Source organism: Paramormyrops kingsleyae, chromosome 12 (genome assembly GCF_048594095.1).
Source record: "Paramormyrops kingsleyae isolate MSU_618 chromosome 12, PKINGS_0.4, whole genome shotgun sequence".
NCBI lineage: Eukaryota > Metazoa > Chordata > Actinopteri > Osteoglossiformes > Mormyridae > Paramormyrops > Paramormyrops kingsleyae.
Window position 1 is genome coordinate 7,540,029 of NC_132808.1, and position 21,388 is coordinate 7,561,416.

Genomic DNA, 21,388 nt, shown 5'->3' on the forward strand with positions numbered 1-21,388 from the left:
GAGACTGGGCTCACTGCAGATGCACACAAACAAACAACAAAATGACTGGAAACAAAGGAATAGCCCCTTCAGTTAGGAATGGTTACTAAAATGCAGAGGTGGAAAGTTTAGTTCCAGAAAGTACAAATCCAGACCAAGATTTTGCTTCAACCAATCAATTGACTATAAAGAATCACAATCAGAGAATACACAACTGGATGGTTGAAGCAAAATCTTGGTCTGTATTTATACTTACTGAACCATCCACCACTGCTGAAATGCATGCCTGTCCCTCAACCATATCTATAAATCACAATCAACACTAATTATCAGAGCTTATGTTCTCCACTGGAAACTCAGCCAAGACAGCATTAATAATAACAGATACTTTATTGATCCCGTGGGGAAATTGTCTTTACAACCTGCTCTTTGTAGAGCAAGCTATCTGCAAAGGGCAGCCACCTGTGGGGGCGCCCAGGGAGCTGGGGGTTAAGGGCCTTGCTCAAGGACCTGCAGAGGCAAGGTTTGAACCAGCAACCTTCTAATTACAGGCAGACAGGCTTAGCCCACTGAGCCACACGCTGCCCCCATGCTGCATTGGTGGTGATGATGGTGGAAAAGGCCATTCCACGTTGGTAAGAGTATGGTACTACTGCAAACTGCCTCCATTCCTAAAAGTTCAGTTATACTCTTCTTGCACCCAACAGTATCCCACAATTCCGGGGCCCGCAATGTGTGTGATCCTTCGTAGGTGGGATGGGGGCAGTGACGGACTAACTGATAAGTGCATCTTAGTTTAGCATTTTGAGCAGAGAACCTTGCCAGCAGTGCAAGGCCCAAATGGTGCACAAGAAACAAAGTGGCCCTTTTTTCATCCCTTTCTTCTGCTAATAGTTTCAAGACACTTCCTGTCTGAGAATGCCCAGGAAAGCACAATGACCGAAAATGACTCTTTTCCCTAATTTTACATTTTGCTTAGTCATTTCTTTTATTGAGTCATGAAGATAAGCAGACTAAGCAATATCTTCTCCTTTAAATGCCAAATTTCATACCACAGAACACCCCTGACGGTGGATAATACAAAAGATACTAGGATCAATCACTGTGCGATATTTGGTCTGCCTCCAGGGACTCTGTTAAGATTAACTTTTATCTGGTCTCAGCTCAGTCATTCGTGTGTTGGAAAGTACATCACATCTCCTCAGTAAGCTTGAGTGAAGGATCTATTTAAAGCTTCTTGTTTACAGGGCTTACAAACTTTTCCTATTAGTATACTGACAATTATGAGCCAAAATGTTATGAGGACATCATTCTCGGGAGGTGACTTCACACTGTTTTCTCTCTTTTTTCTGTTTTCTCCCCTTGCTGGTCTCTTGTAAACTAACATCTAACCCTCACAGTAACTAACCGAAACCATCTGCTATTGGTCCTCCACCCTTAATTGGCTTCAACAGCAGCATATTTTACTGGTTGCCCCTAAGAAGCGTATTTCTCAAACACTTAACAATGTTGTGCCCTGATTTTGATACTGTCCACGGCTCTGTATTCTTTTCTTAAGCAGGGCCCTATTTCATGATTGCAGCTGATGGCAAGGCTATTATTATCATTATCGTGTCATAATTACATCAAAGTGGCTTAGAACTAATATGGACCTGTGATAAGCAATCTTGTAATCATTGCACTGCAGAGGAATATACGCACATGCCAGTTATAAAATCTCCTAAACCCTGTTGCCGAAAATGACGCAATTTCAATTTGTTTCCATTATTGTACTTTTTCTGCAGTATTAGAAGTATGTATAGTTAAAAAGGACAGTGGACACAGTGAATGTTTGATATAATTCTGCCTCTGCCTGTAGAACACAGTTGATGAGTTCCTGTTTGAGACTGGATTCCAATTAACTTCTTGAGACAAACTGTAGGTAGGATTAGAAATTGCAACTTGTGTGTATGAATATTTCTCTTGCTGCAGACTGCATTAATTCATCCGTGATCAGTATATGATATTTATCGTCCTTTGTATTCTAATACAAAATCCAAATAAAACAGTGTCTCTGAAAGTATTCATGCAACAGCCAAATTATTTCATTATTAACACAGTCTGCTCCTATTGCCTGGGAGATTAGATTTTCATACCTAATTCGAATTGCTCGATGTCTACACACCATATTTTTATGCATAAAAACATTCATTCTAATGGGCAATCAGGTCTAATTCTCTGACGCTACAGCTGAGTTGAATATGTTATTCTTACTGTGTTAACATTTTCAAAGCTCCAGTGTCATATATAGATAATTAAACGTATAAATAAAAATTGTTAAACCCAATTAAGGTTCTACATTACTTTACATCTATGCAGTACAGCTGCTGTGAACATGCATAACATCTCTGAAGTAACACCATAGATTAACTTCTGCTCGGCCCCAATTCGATGCTGTCTACAATAATGAACAGAATCCCACAGGTATGATCTCTAATTGCAGCATACAGTATCATTATGCTGTAGAATAAATGTATATCTATCTGTACATTATATGTTATATAATGTACAGATATACAGATCCAAAGTAATTTGTACCGTATAGTCTAAATATTTCACATTTGTTAATTCCATGATACAAATGAGTATAAAAGGTGCCATTCCTGTCTGCCGTTGGGTAACACTCCGGTATCGCTTGTTCCCTTGTTCATCCTGAGCCTCGGTATATGCTGCCATAGCCCTTTCTGCTGGAGCTTACATACTGCACTCACCTAACTGTTAGCACTGCCTCTAGTCTCCCTTACTTTGACTAATTGCATTTATTTCCACCACCTTCTCCTGGGGGGAGCTGCCTGGAGACCTCAATCTATCAAGATGTCCAGCACACCCTGCAACATGTGACGTCGCCACTACCAATGACGACCGTGCATCCAGCTCGCCGTTCTGCCTGTGTCATCTTCCATGTATGACCCGCTGCCTGCCTTCTGGTTCCCTGGCGATTGGAGGGAGCGTTGGCACCGGCTTGTCATCTCCCCCCTGCTCCCCGTTTGTGTCTCAGATTTTATTGTTTGGACAGTATGACTCGGCACTTAGCCATCTCTCCAATTTGACTCTCCCTGCCGGCCCCTGGAGGATGGGCTCCCCCTTTGAGTCTGGTCCCTCCCAAGGTTTCTTCCTTCTGGGGAGTTTTTCCTTGCCACTGTCGCCTATGGCTTACTCACTGGGGGCTTTGGGTGGGGATGCTGTAAAGCGCTTTGAGACGATGTAATGTTGTGATACAAAAAACATACAAAAATAAATTTGTTTGTTGTTTGTTGTTTGAGTCTCCCCACAGACTGGGAGTCGCCCTCGAACTGGCCCTTAGCGGCCCTGTTCTGTGCAAACCCAGCGGCCCCGAGCTCCCCCCACATCCCTGCTGGCCTCCTGGCCTGTAATTCCACCGCCGATGATCTTGCTTTTATGTCTGCCTGACCTGCTCTCCATTTTCAGCGGATCGTGTTATATTTGTATTGGACGTTCATTCACCAGAAACTGCTTTCCTGTAAAGCTGACGCTGCTCCCTCATCAAAGGTCTGACATCCCCTCTCTTCTTTTTGCCAGAATCCTCCTTGCCCCTAAACCTGTAATCCACCTCCCTTCACCCAGGTAATCCACCCTACAGTCCCATCTATCACAGATCCCAAGACCCCCTCTAATCCAGCCAGATAGAACCTTATAGACCAGCTCTGTTCCAGCCAGATACCCCCTCCAGTCCAGCTCCTCAGCCCCAGAGGCTAACCCCAAAGTCACATTTTAGGGTCTAACATAATGATCAGTGGAATAAAAGTGTCACTATGCAATAGGACATGGCAACCCTGACACTGCTGCCAGATGCTGTTTCGCAGGTCAGCCAAGCAACATGGCAACCCTGACTCATGCCAGAGACCACTCTACTCACATGGTATCCTGTGATTTCCTGCAATCGCTCACATTATCATGATCGCACAAGGTATCATTTCGGGATGTATGTAAAACACATTAGCACTTTTACTGGGTTTCGGATTCTCATCTTTTTCTCTCTGTCTAACCGGAGCTGTGCAAAGGGAATGAAATCATCACAGTTATAGTAAGACATATTACATGTTGCCTGTCAGTGGTGAAACAGGACTAAGGCCTTGCTGACTACACTGATTCAGTTTCAACCGCAACCGTTTTTTTCCTTCTCAAAGGAAGCACAATCGACTGTTCTGGTTTTATCGTTTTCTGCCTGCCAGCCTATTTTTTTAAACTGCAAGCCCTGCAGCTGCTTCACATGCCAGCAGAAGATCATCCCCTAGTGTCACCTCAGTCACAGTGCTGCTGTCGATGGAAATACGGTGAGAAATTCACGTTTCAGTCCCTGCTTTGTTGTAGCCTGACAAGTCAAATGCAGGCATTTCTGTTCTCTGACTCCAAGAGCTGTTTCGTTACCCTTGATGACCTCGATTTTGTGAGATCTTCCCCAGTTAGAAGTGGAATGTGCCATAGGGGCTGTAAGTTATGTGCAAAGATTTGTTATAATTGGATTTGGTCAGCATCTGTCCGTCTCCATGGCAACTTACAACAAACAACCTAACCAGAATACAAATATAGACAGATAATTTATGCTCTTCCTTGCTTCTTCTGCGACATTCCTAATGCAATGAAAAAACAAACGTCAGGCAAACATGGCCTATGGGAATGCAGAGCTCCCTGCGGACACAGAGGTGGTTATTCTTAAAGACAGGCCAGCGTCTTGCACCCGGGGCCGATAAAAAAGACAAGCTCTGTCCCAGAATTGCTTGGCTTGTGCTGCAGGCTAGTTATTTACTGTGAAACGCTTGGTTTAATGGATGAATATTGCTTTTCCTAAAAACACTGTAAGGATCAGTGGGACATTTGAGATTGATATTAGAAAACTCCACGCCAACAAATCAACATATAATACAATATAAAACTCCATATAAATGCCATATATGTCTCTTTTTATTTCATTAATAACTTGAGGACCTAAAGGACCTTCCTGGGCATGAATCAGCCAAAAATGATTTTGCCCGTAGCTCTTTAAAAAGTCATGCTACACGTGTGACACGTGCCCATATGCACGAGATGAAAGAGAGATGAATGCAGCCTGCCTGTCAGCTCAGAGTCAGTATCAGCGTGGAGGGTGTGCTTTGCAGCAGAACGCGGCAGGGAAACGTGAGCATGTGGAAGCCATTAGAGGAGCAGGCTGGGGTGGGGGGGGTTGCATGCGGCTGACAGCACGGCCCGGCGGCCAGCACGTGGTCGCTTGGCTGGCCAGCGTGTCGGATTTTCCCCAAAAGGAGGCGGCTCTGGGAAGCCGGCAGCCTCCTGGCCAGCGCTCTGCGAGCACTTTCTTTTGCTCCTGCATGCTAGGGGGGGGGGGGGGGCTGAAATGTGGGCGGGCCCTCTGTGCATGCAGGCCACGCCCCCAGCCAGAGGTGCTCAGCAGGTTAGCGGGGCCGTCTGCCTTCGGGGAGCTTGTAGTGCTTAAAAGGCCAGCAGTGGCTGTCAGGATTCGCAGTCTCCCACCCAGACAGCCACAGCACGGGTCAGCAGCTCCCCTCGCACCTCGACCTCCCCAGCTCAGGCACACCCAAAGAGTGAGTATTCCTGCTGTCACGCTCGGCCTTACTGCTGTCACGCTCTCACCTTCTGCCCACGCATCCATGGGTTTATTCTTCTTCATTTGCTCTCGTTCTTTTATGCAACATTTACTCTAAGCTGTTTTTATTTTCCTTCTACTTAACTCTGAAATATCTGCACACATTGGCCCCTTTCATTTTTGCTTCTTTGTCCATTATAGTTATTTTTAGAAATATTTTAGGTGTCACCAAGTGGTGCATCAGAGTCACTCATTATTTATTTGCTTGCTAAGTGCTGCTGGTTGTTGAGGTGCCTGGAATTTCTGTAATGTGCCTCAGTGGTTAAGAGGCCAGGCCAGGACACCTAGTGATGTTCAGTTTTAATTCTGGACTGTTTATAGTCTCTGCAGACAATTTTTTATCTTCACGAGGAAAACAGCTAGAGGTGCTCAGTTGGAAAACTGCCTTCCTGACTGTATAAATGTTTACTGCTAAAGTATTTCAATGTTGCTACTTGCATGTTTGAGTAGCTGTAAAATTGCACACCTTTAGGAATGACCTCATCGGTGCTACAGGACAGTCCGCTACTCATCACAGCACCTTTGGTCATGTGACCTGAGGGGCTCTTGCATCTGACCAGCTTCTCTTCTGCACCGTTTTGTAGCTCCAGGTATGGACAGCGCCCCCTTCCTGCAGAGGTTCAGGCTCACACGCTGCTGGGCAGCCCTCAGCTTGCTGTGTTCACTCCACGCGTTGCCCCTTAACCTCGACCCTGTATGTTCCGCAACCACGCCTGCCAAGTATAGCCTGACTTTCACGGGAAAGTGGAGCCAGGCTGCCTTCCCCAAGCAGTACCCCCTCTACAGGCCCCCTGCCCAGTGGTCCCACCTCATCGGTGAGTCTCCTATGCACAGATCCTACCTACACCTGCTTTATAACTCCAAGGTTTCCAACTCTCACACTTTCAGACTCACGCTCATGCAAGAAACCTTATGGCAAATGTACATTATCTCATTATAAACCTCAAAGTAGCTACAAGAAAAACGTTGGGACAGTTTTCAAACCATAAAGACTATTTACAAGGTAATGTGCATGTGTGTGCAGACTTGTCTCAAATTAAAAATCTCACCTCAGCCAGCACACCGAAGTTGGCAGCCCTGTAACTCTGTACTAAATGTGGAAGCCACCTCAATAACTTAATGCATCCCGGCAATGTATCTGCTTATGACATGTGAGATCTTTCGAGGTGCATATTCAGATGCAGTGTGCAGTAGGCAGGGGTCAAAACAATCTGAGCCTTTGTCTGCATGGCGTTGCAGCGGTAACTCCTGAAGGTAGTTTGTGACTCTCCGTTCAGGCGTGACCCACAGCTCAGACTACCACATCTGGCAGGCGAACGAGTACGCCAGCAACGGGGTGAGGGAGTTTTCCGAGAAGGGGGAGGCCTGGACACTGATGAAGGAGGTGGAGGAGGCTGGTGAGCGTATCCAGAGCGTCTACGGGGTGTTCTCCGCTCCTGCGGTGACCGAGGGCACGGGCCAGACCTCCTCGGAGTTCGAGGTCTTTGCGAGGCATTCATTTGTGAGTATCTTCATGCCATATGGGCGTAAACCAAACATTAGCTGTATGTGCTTCAGCAGTAAAAATGCATCGCGTGACATTAAAGATGTATGCAAAGCAAGCTAAATTGCATACTAAGTTTTCTTACTGATTTACTGTGATCATATCTGTTATCTGAACATTTGCAGTTTTATCTGTTCAAGTAATGCAAAGTCATGCAAGTATGCAAATAAAGTTTTGGTCACACTATACTTAAAGCAGTCATATAAATACTAAAAATGTACTGACCGTACTGAATTATAGTGCATTATAAGATGTGAGCTTCATAGTGCATTCATAATGCATAGTAAACATGGCTGTAATGGGTTATGCCTTTTTATAAATATTTCTAGCCATGTTTATAATTCTTTATGATTGCATTACAATGCATTATGAAGGCATCTATAATGCACTTATATGACTGCTTGAAATAGTGTTATCAAAGTTTTCAGTTCTAGAGGATTAAGACAGACTGATTAATGCCTAACTAAATGCAATGTGCAGTGCATGTAAAGTAGATTATATGCTACTAGTTGCATGGCCTCCAGAATTAGTTGCCACCCAAGAGACATATAGTAAAACATCAGACAGAGCTGGCTGCAATGTATGCCAAACACCGGCTGCGTCTCTGTGGTACAGAGACGTCTGCCAGCTATCACCCTTCTTCACAAAAGGAAAGGAGTGTTCAACGAGGCACCTGAACGACTATTGTGTAGCACAGCGTTTACGATGCTACACACACTATGGTTTCACATCAGGGGAGTGGCTGGTAAAGTGTAGCTGTAGCCAGGCCAACACGTGGCCCTGTGTGCCGCCATGGCTCTTCTTTGTCAAATCAACACAAGCCAACCTGGCTCCCGATTGGTTCCCACAGCTGTCCTTCATCATACGCATCGTGCCCAGTCCAGACTGGTTCGTGGGCGTGGACAGCCTGAACCTGTGTGAGGGGGACCAATGGAAGGAGAGCATTTCCCTGGACCTGCACCCCTACGATGCTGGCACGGATAGCGGCTTCACCTTCTCCTCCCCGAACTTTGAGACCATTCCACAGGAGAAAGTTACCCAGGTAAAGACAATTGCTTACTTGCACTTAGGAGTGTGGGTAGGATTTGGGTTTGGTTGCTTTCCAGGTTTGTTATGTTGACAATAAAAAGTAATTATAGCTATCTAATGTTTATTATGAGGCTGACACAGTAGGCTGTCCTGGGAAACTGCTGAAGTCATAAATACTGGTTGTTAAATGCTCCTTCTTTAATTTGATCCCGTTATGGACTTTAACATGAACTGAGTCAGTGTTATCTGCAGGTGTCCAGCATTAGATTGCAGGCTGAAAGTGGCCACTGGTAGGCAGTGGGGAACTTGAGCTGGGAGGGACGTTGTAGGAAGACAGCTGATTACTGAGAGGTAATGCGAGGTGCGGCACTGCAACCCGCTTTTCATGTGTTAGCCAGGACCTCAGCTGACAAACGAGGGGGTGCAGTGAGCTCAGCTGAGGGACAGGGGACGCAGTGAGCCCGGCTAAGGGACAGGGGGCGCAGTGTGCTTGGCTGAGGGACAGGGAGCGCAGTGAGCCCGGCTGAGGGACAGGGAGCGCAGTGAGCCCGGCTGAGGGACAGGGGGCACTTGGCTGACGGACAGGGGGCACAGTGAGCTCAGCTGAGGGACAGGGGGTGCAGTGAGCCCAGCTGAGGGACGGGGGGGGCATGGGCTCAGCTGAGGGGCAGGGGGTGCAGTGAGCTCAGCTGAGGGACAGGGGGCGCAGTGAGCCCAGCTGAGGGACAGGGGGGGCAGTGAGCCCGGCTGAGGGACAGGGGGCGCAGTGAGCTTGCCTGAGGGACAGGGGGCGCAGTGAGCTTGGGAGGGGAGGCAGGCCGGGCCTCTCTGTGGCTGTGTGTGTTAGCCCCTCCTCTCCAGACACCCCATGAGAGACGACCGCTCCAATTTCAGGACATGTACTGAAAACAATGCAGAACAAAGCAATAGTAAATTATGTGCAAATGGGCTATTGTCCCATTTTTCTTTTAGTAATGTTGCAGAGATGCTTCAGTGTTGTTCAGACCGGACTGTTGACTCTCTGCACATTGTAACTTTCTCATCTTGGCATCTCAAGCAGCGAATGAGATGGATGTGATGCCATCACATGTGTAGGTATCTATCTTAGGCTCCTTAATGGCACTTTTCCCAGAAGCAAAGTGCCCTGCATACAAGGTCTAGATTTAGTCTGGGATTTGTCATATCCTGACTGTGACAGGTGGTCCCCAGGGGCTTGACACCCTGACATCATTAAGTCCAGGATATGGGGACCCTGCATGGGACCCTGGTCTGCTGTGCGAAACTCACAATCGTGGTGCATTTTTAACTTGTACGGATGTGTTGTGTTTCATTGATAAATTTCATATTAAGAACACATTTACTTCATGTTTAATACTAAATAATCCCCCCACAGCATCCTTATTAACGAAGATCGGCTTAAGTGTAAAATTGAAATAGATAATTATGCAACACGCAGAGCCAAAGAGTTAACTTAGTAGGAGTGAAATCAGCAGTGTTAAATTAACGTTCCCTGTTCTTCTGTATCCATAGTAACAATGGAGGCTTTCATTTATCTTCCCCAGATTACATCATCGTTTCCCAGTCACCCAGCAAACTCATTCTACTATCCTCGGCTGAAGCAGCTCCCACCCATTGCCAAGCTCACCCTAACCAAGCTCAAGAGCAACCATATATCCAGCATTCCCATCGAGCCCACCCAGTCCAACAAGATCCCCACTGACAATGAGATAGAGGACTCCCGAATAAGTAAGCTCCCTCTTCCTATACAGAAGATGACACAATTAGATACAGTCTTTCAAACCACAAGAGGTTTCAGGTGTCCTTGCATTCCCTTCCAAGAGCATAATTAAATTTATTGGTCCCAGTTTGGGTCCTAAATTAGGTAGGGTTAATGATTCCTAATGTTGTTCCTCAGAAAACATGGTTAGTGAATCTGATGTACTTTTGGTGGAGCACAAATTTGTTTGTTTCAGCTCCTTGCAATAGCCAGGAGATAAATGGAACCGGGATAAATGGAACAATGTTTCTCAATCCTTATGACGATAAAGGTTTTCAAGCATCTCAGAATCAGAATCAGGTTTATTAGAATCAGAAACTGAATCTCAAGCCAAATAACTGGCCACTTAAATATCTAATAAAATATTTAGAAAACTACAACTGAAAGACTACAATTACCACACATTAGTTGTTGCAAGAACAATGACAGCTACACATAAGTCCATGCCATAGACATGCTTGCATCTTTCAGACCCGTATTTATCATGTAAATAGCATGAGGAGTGTCCTTCAGTGTAACAGATCAGCTTGTCTCTCACAGCAGATTGGCCCAAATGGGTCGTAAGCTTAGCACACAAAGCTGAAGGCAGATTGCTAACTATCATCAACAAGCTGGCAAAAGTAAAAATGATCGGAAACAAAAACGCAGTCGTTGCAGCACCAGTGCTCTACATACACGCAGCTTGTTACATACGTGCACGAAATAGTCCATAAAACGAACCGTCTCTTATACAGTCGCTACACCTCATAAATGGCACTTAATTACCCTGATTAAAATGATCTAGCCATTCCAGCAGCCTCCCTGCAACGTTCTTGGCTAGCTGAAGACACAGTTGGGATCTTTATACTGGAAGGAGCCTCATTAGGCATGGTTGGCTAATGCTTTAACTCACGCAGACGTGGGCCGGCCTACTGTGTGCTAGCGGGAGGTTCCACCTGAAATGTGCACTGTGTCCGTCACCAGAAAGCTCTTGACCTCCCTTCCCCGGTCGGGTGGCTGGGCCACGTCCCCATGGTAACGTTAAAACAGACCCAAACAGGAGAATGAGAAGCATCACTCAGCGCCACACTGTCCATGTCAGTAATGATGGAAAAGGCAGGCCTGCTCTTATTTCCATGTTCTGTCTCAGTGTCTTCCCCCTTGCCCTCAGAGGAGCTAATCTGGGATAGATATTAGCACTGTCACAGTGAGGGCACTGCTTCCCACTTGGGGACAGCCCAGATAGGATGTGGGTCCTGCTTCAAACGCGCCGGTAGGCCTTCAAGGCAGGAGCTCGGAGCTGACGATTCGCTCAGAACTGCTCGTCTCTTGCTAAGAGCTCTTTACCTGAAGCCCAGCAGAGTCTCACTGCGTCATCCTGGGCTTTGGCAGAGCCTCTTGACGGCACTTAGGCAAAGGAGAAGAAAACTGCTACCCCTGAAATCCGACGGCGGCAGGTGGGGCGAGAAAATCCGACTCAGTTCCTGTGTCACCTCAGTGCTGCATTGCACAGCACTGGATTCCGCTAGCTGGGAGGTTTAGCTGATGTTACTGAGCGCTCCAAAATGCAGGAAACTATACAGGGGATTGAGATTTTTTCAGAGACCACCACACATTGAGGTCTACTGCAAAAAGCGTACCGACTAACAGTCTGCTTAAACTGAGGAAGAAATGTGTTCAGTGTGGTCTTTAATTGCGTCCAAACCTGTAGCCACAGGGTAATTCTAAGAAAGCTTGAATCACTTCCTTAGCAAGTCTGGCTGCCCCCATTATGTGCATCAGACATGCAGATGTGATGACTGCCGTCTTGCCTGCCTGAGCCCCATGAGTCTCCCTAAGCCTGAGGCCGGATCCTTTTTTTTCCCCAGATACTCCTTTGGACTGCGAGGTGTCCGCCTGGTCCCCCTGGGGCCTGTGTAAGGGTGCCTGTGGGGAGCCGGGGGTGCGTCACAGGACCCGCTACGTCCACATGCACCCAGCCAACAACGGGGCCGAGTGTCCCTCCCTGGAGGAGAGCAAGGCCTGCGAGCCGGACAACTGCGTGTGAGCGGAGAGACACACAAAGCCTGCGAAGACAGGCCTGATGAACTGGAAGCGCAGGCCTGCATTAAGCCAGCAGCCACGCCCAGCTGACTTTATCCTCACAGACTACATTTTTTAGTGCACTTTAAAAGGGGGAGCAAGGGAACGCAGTTGTACCCAACTGCCACCACTGCTGAGTGGCCAAGGAGGCCCATCCATGGTGTCTGAAATGCTGCGGGAGGACGCAGGGCGTTGGAGACGAGCAGACAAGCCGCTCGCTCCCCTGTGCTCACCTTCCTCCTCACTTAAATACAAGGCAGAAGGGTTTATAAGGCGAGCTAGTTGCACAGCGGCCATTTCATTGCTACAGTCAAAACCTCCATGGGTCACATGATGAGAGAGTTCAGACATAAGCTGTTGGGTAAAAATGTTAGCGATTAGCGCCGTAACCATTATCTTTAAAGTATTGTTACTACTTCAGAACTAAACTGGTTTGAATTACCCTAATTTAAAGCATCATCACCTCTGATATCTGACTGACTGCTGCCCTCTAGTGAGTAAATTGGAGATTCACACAACAAGAGCACCTTTTAATACGTTAAAGGGAAATGTGGAGTGGGATGTGATTATATTGGTTATAAAATGCAGACCTATCTACCTAACCATGAGATTATATTATCGTATCTAGATGCGTATTTCTGTGCTTTTGAACAGCTTCCCTTTTAAAAACGTACATGCAGTGGATTTATCCAGAGTTTATCCAAATGTTTGTTTTTTTAAACTTAAATTGTGGGCCATTACATCATCCAACAATACTAAATTATGTATGAACATTGATTACAAAAGTTAATGCATATATTTACATGTATAATTTTGTAAAAAAATGTAAATAAATGTGTCATTTTCAGCAGACAGAATCCATCCATCCATTTTCCAACCTGCTTATGGGTCATGGGTGGGGTCTGGAGCCTATCCTGGAAGCTATGGACATGAGGCAGGGAACAACCCAGGACAGGGGGCCAGCCCATCACAGGGCACACTCACACACCATTCACTCACAATTTAGTAACTCCAATTAAACCAAGTACTGAAACTGGAGTAAACCCCATAACAACACGGGGAGAACATGCAAACTCCACACAGGTAGAGACCTGAACCCGGGTCCCAGAGGTGTAAGGCAACAGTGCTAACCACTGCACCACCATGCCCCCCCCAGATAGAGTCCACTATTATGAAAAGTTTAAAACAGTGAATAAAATGTTTACAATATAGCATCCTTTCCTAAATTTCCTACCCAGGGGTGAAATTTGGGGGGGTGGTGGGGGTTGGGGGGTGAACAACCCTGGGCCCTGCACTTTAGCGCCCTCTGCTGATCTTTTTTTTGTAACAAAACACATCAAACTCCAACTCATTAATATATAACAATTTTCATTAAAATATTATCATCTGTAAATAATACATCTTAAATTTGGCAGATCAATCCTCCGATGTCATACCCCCCCCCCTCTCTTACAAACAGTACTCCTGCCCCCGCCCTGATTGGTTAGTTTTACTGCTGGTGCCCCCACCCCCTGCCCCCTACTTTGATTAGCATATTATTCATGTTCCATCAATTTTAATTCCCTCTTGTTTCTCTTTTGTCTCCAAAGAGCTCAATGGCCCCTACCTTTGTCAGCCTAGGGCCCACAGAGAAGCTTGTCTGCCCCTCCATCCATCCATCCATCCATCTGTCTGTCTGTCCGTCCGTCTGCCCAACCATTCAGCTTCTCCCTGCTTATTCTGGTCCGGGTACTGATATTGCATTCAGGACATGCAGGTACACTGGGCAAGGCCCCGTCTGCATGGCACCCTGAGCTCGCCATGTTCCCCCAGCCCAGTGCCCCCAGCCCAGTGCCCCCAGCGCAGTGCCAGCCACCAGTCTGAGGGACCCCGCATGCCCTCTCATATTATTTTCCTTAATGCACCATTGGCTGCACAGCTGCACAGAGCCAAACCCGAAGCTCCCGTCGCAGACCAAGCCGTACGGACCAGTGCTCACATATGGCCCAAATCTGATTATGCTTCTGGGGAGATACGCAAACATGTGGACGCATCTTAGGCAACAAAGCTGAAATAATTATTAATACTTATAAATTCATATATAAAAAGGAGCAAGAATTTCCCGTCCCTAACAGTGTGCTTATTTTTTATAATTTTACACATCATTAATTTTAAGATGAACAGCATATAAAATCGAAGCATATTTAAATGGAGCGAACATTAAAGGATAATTAACATGTGGGCCCTAAAAATCAATGTAATGGATAGGAACACAACGTCTGTGTTTAAAATGTGTTTACCTTACAATAGAAAAATCCAAACCCTCTTTTAATGGTTGATCCTGCATACACTGTAACATTCATCCTGGTTCTGGTAATGCCAGGGCCAGTTCTTAGAAAAACATGATGCAATAACAGTACAGTGGTACCTTGGAACACAAACCTAATTCATTTCAGAAGGCTGGTTGAGTTGTGATTTGGTCGAGGTCCAAGTCAAATTTCCCCATCAGAAATAATGTAAATGAATTTAATTTGTTCCAGTCCCCCCAAATGATTGCCTATTTAAACCCATCTACCTACCTAACTAATAATAAAATGCATTAACAATCAATGTAAAACTAATACACACATGAAAAGGCGATTTCTGAGCACTTTACCTGTACTGAGGTGAGCTGATGGCGTACTGGAAGTGGCAGGTGGAGAGGAGGAGGGATGGAGGGGTTGTTGTTTGGAAAGGGAGACGCGTTTCCATCCATACAACTTTTAGCAGGAACGGTCGGCTTTCAAGGTTCCAGTCGAGGTCCAAGTCGAAAGAAATCGGCAAACCTGTTCGACGTCCCATTTGGTCGAGTTAAGAGGCGTTGGAGTTTCAAGGTTCTACTGTACAGCATTTAGTCACCCATATAAGACCAGCTTGTTTTCCTGGGTAAGTAAACATGTCCCGGAGAGATGGGGTTAGGTGTCGAACAATAACACCGGCCAGCTTTTATGTTTATTTTTAAGGGAGGTAAAAAGGGAGAACCACAGGGATTAATTAGGGATCATCCAAAGGGTACCAGAGCAGAGTGCAACACCAAGTAGTCCATCTAATTGGGTACAGGCTACAGCAGAGTGAAATTACTAAGAAAACATCAGCCAGTCCATTTAACTAGGGACAGGGAACACCCTGGAAGGAGGTCCAGCCCATGACAGGACACACACATGTACAATGGTTCACCAAATCACATGTGTTTGGACATAGGGAACCAAAAGAAACAAGGGGGTAATATGCAAACCAGCCCACCTGCCACATGGTAATTATTCAGAATCATTCCTTGCTTTTTTCTGGAGTTGTCATCGTTCCTTATTTGAAATTTGTGACTTTGTCTTCAGTCTCAAATCCTCAAAAACTCCAGTATTGCTGCTCATTTACTCGGGTGGTTTTGTGGCTCATTTTTTATTTTAATCGTTATGTTTTTTTTTTTTTTTTTTTAGATCTGAGTGAAGTTGAATGCAGCAATTTTTAGTTTCTACTTTTGGCCTTAAAAGAAACAGAAAGTGAAAATTGTGCCAAATGTGAGCATTCAACACATTTTAATATAATCTTCAGAATGCAATGGCTTACTTTAACTATTAGAAACAAAACTTTATATTTCATTTTAATGTAAAACAAATGCATCAATCTTTAAACTAAAAGTACATCTCTTGTTGAAACAGCACTGCTGTTAAATGAGCAAACTTAGAGCTAAGTATTTGAAGGGCAGCAGTTAATAATGAACCATTTCACTCTCCATATAATACTGGTTTGACCTTCTCTATGAATGCTTATCGTAGCCTTTCTGATTTCTTGTAGAGCTCCAATCAGCAAAGTGTTTGCCTGAAAGAGCAGCAGATGTAGACTTCTCACACTGCGGTTAAGCAAACCCATTCCACACTCCTGCAAGCGGTTCGCGTGGGGCAGTGAAAATGGCCGCATGGAAAGCTGGCTTTCTGATGCTGTACTGTCTGACTGTGACATCCGGGATGTTCTTTGACCTGGGACCACAGGAGGAGAGGTGCATCATTGAGGAGATTCCACAGGACACCTTGGTCACAGGTGAGTTAAAACCAGTCAGGCAGCTGGGAGACACACCGGAGGGTACCGCTAAACCACAGCTGACACTGCAGTCATCCAGTAAGTCAATCTGTTTCTGGGTTAGAAAGACATCAGGCACCTTGACATATTTCAAAGGCGTTCAATATGTTACTAGTTAAATTTCAAAGTACCAGTAATGCATATCCTTACATGATTATGACATAACCACCCCATTTGGCTTGGCAACATTAAACTTTTCACAAAACAGTTTAAAAAGTGTGCCACTATTTTTTACCCAACCTTGGTGTTTTAAGTGTTATTTTTCCAACTCACTAACAATAACATCCATTCTTCACTACAGCATATATTTGAACATGTGTCAGATATCTTCCTTATACCAAATACTACTGACATGTTGAACAGGGAACAGACAAACAAGTCAGCTGCCAACTGCATATCAGAGCTGACTGTAGGACAACAGTTCGATGGCAATATCTACTATATCCTTGTAGAACCTGTGAACCTGTGTTCAGAACCAAAGCATATATCAGTACTACAAAGCTTTAAAATGTGTTTTTTCAGGGTATTTTTTACTAGAGTACTGGGACACTATGAAGAAAGACAGCTCCCCTCATCTTGGACTAACTGTTACCGTGAGAGACCCAAGTCATCAGGTACCATGGTGCGCATTTCACTCAGTGAAGCCTGTATGAAGCAGGTCTTCAGCACTCAGTGGGGCCTGTGTGAAGCAGGTCTTCAGCACTCAGTGGAACCTGTGTGAAGCAGGTCTTCAGCACTCAGTGGAACCTGTGTGAAGCAGGTCTTCAGCACTCAGTGGGGCCTGTGTGAAGCAGGTCTTTAGCACTCAGTGGAACCTGTGTGAAGCAGGTCTTCAGCACTCAGTGGAACCTGTGTGAAGCAGGTCTTTAGCACTAAGTGGAACCTGTGTGAAGCAGGTCTTCAGCACTCAGTGGGGCCTGTGTGAAGCAGGTCTTTAGCACTCAGTGGAACCTGTGTGAAGCAGGTCTTCAGCACTCAGTGGGGCCTGTGTGAAGCAGGTCTTCAGCACTCAGTGGGGCCTGTTTGAAGCAGGTCGTCAGCACTCAGTGGAGCCTGTGTGAAGCAGGTCTTCAGCACTCATTGAGAATGCTCCTCTCTCTTGGGCTGCAGGTGCTGATGTCCAAAAGGTACGGCAGTCAAGGGAAGTTTACCTTCACCTCACATTCCTCTGGCCAGCATTTCCTCTGCTTGAAATCAAATTCCACACGATTTTCTATTTTTGCTGGGGACAGACTGGTAAGATACATGGGATATATTGTACCAAACAATTTCATTTACTTGACCTGTAGTAGAAAGACCTGAATCTAAACTGTGTGACTAATATTTTATTCATATTTTCATTTATATTTATTTATACATGTGAAGCATGGTGCTTAACCAGCCCGCACTTACTAATCGGCGGACCTGTACCTTTCCGCCAGCGCCTCCATTTGGACGTGCAGATGGGAGAGCACACGATAGACCCAGGAGCCGCTAGAGCCAAAGACACAGTGAAGAACATGGAATACGTTTTGCGGCACCTGATCGACCAAGTCCTTTACATTGGCAAGCAGCAAGACTTCCAGAGGGTACAGTAACAGTTAGCGAGAACACCATTAAATTCCAGAATGGCAAACAAATTCACAATTCTTTTAAGGTTATTTTACACTTTCTTCAAGTCAACAAACTTGGAGAGCAAAGAAACAAAAAGTAAGGACTAAATATAGTTTCTCTAGCAAGCTTCCACTACCCCGAAGCCTTGCCTCTATCATTCTCTCTTAACCTAGAGAAAATCTTTTTCTTTTTTCATTTAATTCATATTAGATTTTAACCAGCGTCGATGCATACAATTGAATAAAAAGGTTATCAAGCCAAGCCAAAAATCATTAAGTTAATTAAATTGGTTTAACTTTACATTAACTGCACCTTCAAAATGCCTTAATAATGCATTCATAGAACATTCATAAGAAACATATAAGTATACCATAACATACCTTATCGGCTTTAATATACATTAATAACAAACATTACATGATCATAACAAACATGTATATTAAAACTGTTACGGTATGTTAGGGTTTTAAGGTATACTTACATGCTGCCTATGAATGCTCTATAATGCATTATGAAGGTGCACTTCATGTTACCATTAAATCTTACTTCAAATAAGAGGTATTGAAATTGTAGTCTCTTACACAGAGATAGCACAAAAACATGTCTACTGTGCTGAACACACTTTAGTGTTAAAATACATTTATGCTGAGCATAGTACTGTATATACATAAGTATATGTATGTTTTTACAATGCAAATGGCACCAGACCAGGTCAATTCTCTCCTCAGGAACGCGAGGAAATGTTTCGGCAGATGAGTGAAGACACCAATGGGAAGGTTTTATGGTGGGCAGTAGTACAAACAGCCATTCTCCTCACGGTCGGATTCTGGCAAGTGAAAAGACTGAAAGATTTCCTGATAGAAAAGAAGCTTGTTTAATTAACTAACAGATTACCTCTCAGCTCCAAGCATTGAATTTTGTTTGTCTAGCATATACTGTATAGAAGTAGCTATATGGCAGTAGCTGAGTAAAACAAGTAATTATACAGTTATGTCATAAGGTGTATAAATAAAAAGGTTAGGCTATAAACTCCTGTTTCTTTTTTGTACTATCAAATGCCATATGCTTTGATTACCAAAACTCCTGTTGCATTTCGGCCATTAAACATAAAGGTCAGTATAAAACAGTGCTGAGCTCCACTGGCGGTTGACATCTTTTTACATGTGGCAGTTAAAATTTTGCAGGCTTTCATTAAATAACCCAAAGTACCTTCCCCACTGTCTAATTGTTTTGTATTTATCTACTGTCTTGATCTATCAGTGTTCAGTTGTGAGAAATATATTGCAATTTATCTCCATAATGCTTTCTATTAGCAGAGGCAGAAATGAACTTGGCCTTTTTGAGAACATCCATTCATCCATCTTATAGTAGGTTATGCTGGTCAGGGTGACGGGGGGGGACTGGAGCCTATCCCGCAAGGCTGGAATACACCTAGAATTGGACACCAGTCCAAGAAATTTTAGAAACATAAATTAGCCGAACTGCATGTCCTTGCAGTACCTGGAGTAAAGCTCTCTAAGAAGTGCACAGATGGGATATTCGAGCCCCACAAACCAAGAGGTTCAAGGCAACAGTACTACCGCCTGAGCCACCCTCCTTATGAAAACAATTAAAAATATTACATTAACTATTGGGGTGGCATGGTGGCTAGCACTGAGTGTGGCCTGTGATGGGTTGGCACCTCATCCTGCCTTGTGCCCATAGCCTCTGGCATAGGCTCCAGACCCCCTGTGACCCTCTATAGGACAAGCAGTTTCAGAAAATGGATGGATGCCCATACATGCAAATAATATTTCTAGTATAAATATTTATGGTAATTAAAATATTCAAGCATGATAATGCATCTAGTATTTCTCTTTGGATTTTTTTTTTTTTTACAAACGCACAGGTCCCTTCAGTGCTTAAATAATTATTTCCAGATATCATTATGACTTATGCAATATAATATTTGTATAATCCGCTACAGGTCGAGGCTTGCCGATTCGCGCAACGTGGTCACGTGACGCGTCCGGATTAACGGAAATGGGCAAAATTCGAGTGAAGTTGAGTTCGTATCTGAGCGTCAACTAGTGAAAACAAAAGCACTAAACTGTGTAATCATTCCGGCAATTTATTCATTAACGTCTATCTTCAGTGCAAAGAGACGGCGTTTTGCTGCGGTTATTAGTGCTGAGGCTCCGATACACGGACAGACAGGTAGAACACGATGCTACGTTAGGCTAGGTTGCTATGTCTGTAAAATCTAATAATTGTTGACCCGGATGGATACTTGATGGGCCCACAGTTTGCCTAGTAAATGGCTCATGATTATATTTAATCTCATTAATTAATTAAACACGAACGGTAAAATAAATAGCAGATCTAGCTGCCCCGTTTTTCCTGTCAATAACTTTGAATAAGCTGAAATTGTTAAAGAAGAGAATGGCGCGGCCCTCCTTCCCCACGCCTTATATTTCAGTGACTACATAGACAGGTTCTGTACAATCTCTACAAACCTCATTATTTAGTACAGCGTGACCTGTGTATGTTCGTCTGGGCCTGGCCTGCCGTATACTCTACAGCTTTGTAATGGCCAATTCGTTGGGGCAAACACGTGACTCACAGAGACCTTAAACAGTGCATACTGGTATTTCTGTTTTGTATTCAACAATTTATCGGAACTAAATGACACGTGTGAGGAAATTTAAACATTTGGCTATTAATCTGCTCTGAAACGGAATAGGATATGATATAATATGCTCATACTAAGTATGAATGTTGCACTTAGGAGATAATAAAATATTTTGAAGCAGGGTGTCTGAGTGCCTGAGTTTTAAACTAGTGAGGACAAACTGATTTTAAAAAAACTATTTTTTTTTTACTGGTGATTCCATCCTGCTAATTATAATCAATAAAAAACAATAAAAATGTGTCATCACATGATTTTTGAAGGTATTTACTTACAATTAACATTTTATAGAAGTGGGAAAGCTTGACAGTAACAATACTTTTCTAACAATTGATAAATTGGTAGATTTTTAGTGCAGCCAGGTGAATGCTAAGCTGCCAAACGTGATTGTTTTCTCATTATGTGCTTCAGAAACATGCCCAGCTGGGTTTGCTGTAACTCGTGTTTCCTGCCACCCGCTGCTGACCTGAAACTGGCCATTTCCACCTGTGGCCATACTGTGTGCAGCACTTGCTTTCAGAAAGGTACACCAGCCTTTGGTCACTGTAGCAACACAGTATGCAAGACTATGACAACATAGTGGCAGGCGCGTAGTACAACTCTGTTATACTGCACTGTTAACAGGGCACTATACTGCACATTTAAAATGCGGTCAATGCTTTGTCACCTTAACTAAAAACAAGACCTATTGTAAAACTGGATTTAAACTTCATTTTAAATTAGCTAATAGGGCCACCCAGTGGTGGTTCAGAGGTACTTCAAAAGTTAAATCAATAAAAAGTGTTTTGGTTCATTTCTTTGCAAGAATTTCATAAACAGTTATTTATTTCAGGCAAAAAAGGAGAGTGCCTGATTTGTAAAGCACAGTGTCAGATTACTCCACTCTCACACAAAGTAAGTGGAACATATCTGTCCTTACTGGTTAGACTTTGGAAACAGTCTTGAACGTTAAATGTTTTCATAAGTCTGACTCTATTTCAGCTA

The 21,388-nt window shown here is 44.3% G+C and overlaps 3 protein-coding genes across 6 annotated transcripts in view; all 3 read left to right on the forward strand.

The window, feature by feature from the left end:
• Positions 1 to 5,440: 5,440 nt before the first annotated feature.
• spon2b (spondin 2b, extracellular matrix protein) lies at positions 5,441 to 12,898 on the forward strand. Its single transcript, XM_023799928.2, has 6 exons — positions 5,441 to 5,579; positions 6,226 to 6,456; positions 6,919 to 7,142; positions 8,035 to 8,226; positions 9,776 to 9,959; positions 11,838 to 12,898. Exons 2-6 carry the CDS (start codon positions 6,234 to 6,236, stop codon positions 12,014 to 12,016), a joined length of 1,002 nt encoding a protein of 333 aa, XP_023655696.1. The 5' UTR covers positions 5,441 to 5,579; positions 6,226 to 6,233; the 3' UTR covers positions 12,017 to 12,898.
• Positions 12,899 to 15,856: 2,958 nt separating this feature from the next.
• LOC111837689 (transmembrane emp24 domain-containing protein 11) lies at positions 15,857 to 19,075 on the forward strand. The gene is made up of 5 exons (XM_023799957.2): positions 15,857 to 16,104; positions 16,666 to 16,757; positions 17,254 to 17,379; positions 17,565 to 17,711; positions 18,465 to 19,075. The coding sequence occupies exons 1-5, from the start codon at positions 15,975 to 15,977 to the stop codon at positions 18,612 to 18,614; spliced, it is 645 nt and encodes a 214-aa protein (XP_023655725.1). The 5' UTR covers positions 15,857 to 15,974; the 3' UTR covers positions 18,615 to 19,075.
• A 620-nt stretch (positions 19,076 to 19,695) lies between these two features.
• rnf212 (ring finger protein 212) overlaps positions 19,696 to 21,388 on the forward strand; it is a 34,964-nt gene continuing 33,271 nt past the window's right edge. For 3 of the 4 annotated variants that reach the window (XR_002836711.2, XR_002836712.2, XM_023799954.2), the window contains exons 1-3: positions 19,697 to 19,932; positions 20,816 to 20,928; positions 21,237 to 21,298. Coding sequence is in view for 2 of the 4 variants with exons in the window: in XM_023799954.2 (XP_023655722.2) it covers positions 20,820 to 20,928; positions 21,237 to 21,298 (171 nt within the window). In the remaining 2 variants the exon portion in view is untranslated. Of the gene's footprint in view, positions 19,933 to 20,815; positions 20,929 to 21,236; positions 21,299 to 21,388 lie in introns of all 4 variants that reach the window. The other variant, XM_023799956.2, reaches the window with a different exon arrangement.

What these genes read in the sequence shown, in the direction of transcription:
- LOC111837689 (XM_023799957.2), top strand. Translation starts at nt 15,975, where the DNA reads ATGGCCGCATGGAAAGCTGGCTTTCTGATGCTGTACTGTCTGACTGTG. An exon ending in TGAGAGACCCAAGTCATCAG is followed by an intron (nt 16,758 to 17,253) that starts GTACCATGGTGC and finishes CTTGGGCTGCAG; the next exon opens with GTGCTGATGTCCAAAAGGTA. An exon ending in TTTTTGCTGGGGACAGACTG is followed by an intron (nt 17,380 to 17,564) that starts GTAAGATACATG and finishes CCTTTCCGCCAG; the next exon opens with CGCCTCCATTTGGACGTGCA.
- spon2b (XM_023799928.2), top strand. Translation starts at nt 6,234, where the DNA reads ATGGACAGCGCCCCCTTCCTGCAGAGGTTCAGGCTCACACGCTGCTGG. An exon ending in TCTTTGCGAGGCATTCATTT is followed by an intron (nt 7,143 to 8,034) that starts GTGAGTATCTTC and finishes TGGTTCCCACAG; the next exon opens with CTGTCCTTCATCATACGCAT. An exon ending in GATAGAGGACTCCCGAATAA is followed by an intron (nt 9,960 to 11,837) that starts GTAAGCTCCCTC and finishes TTTTTTCCCCAG; the next exon opens with ATACTCCTTTGGACTGCGAG.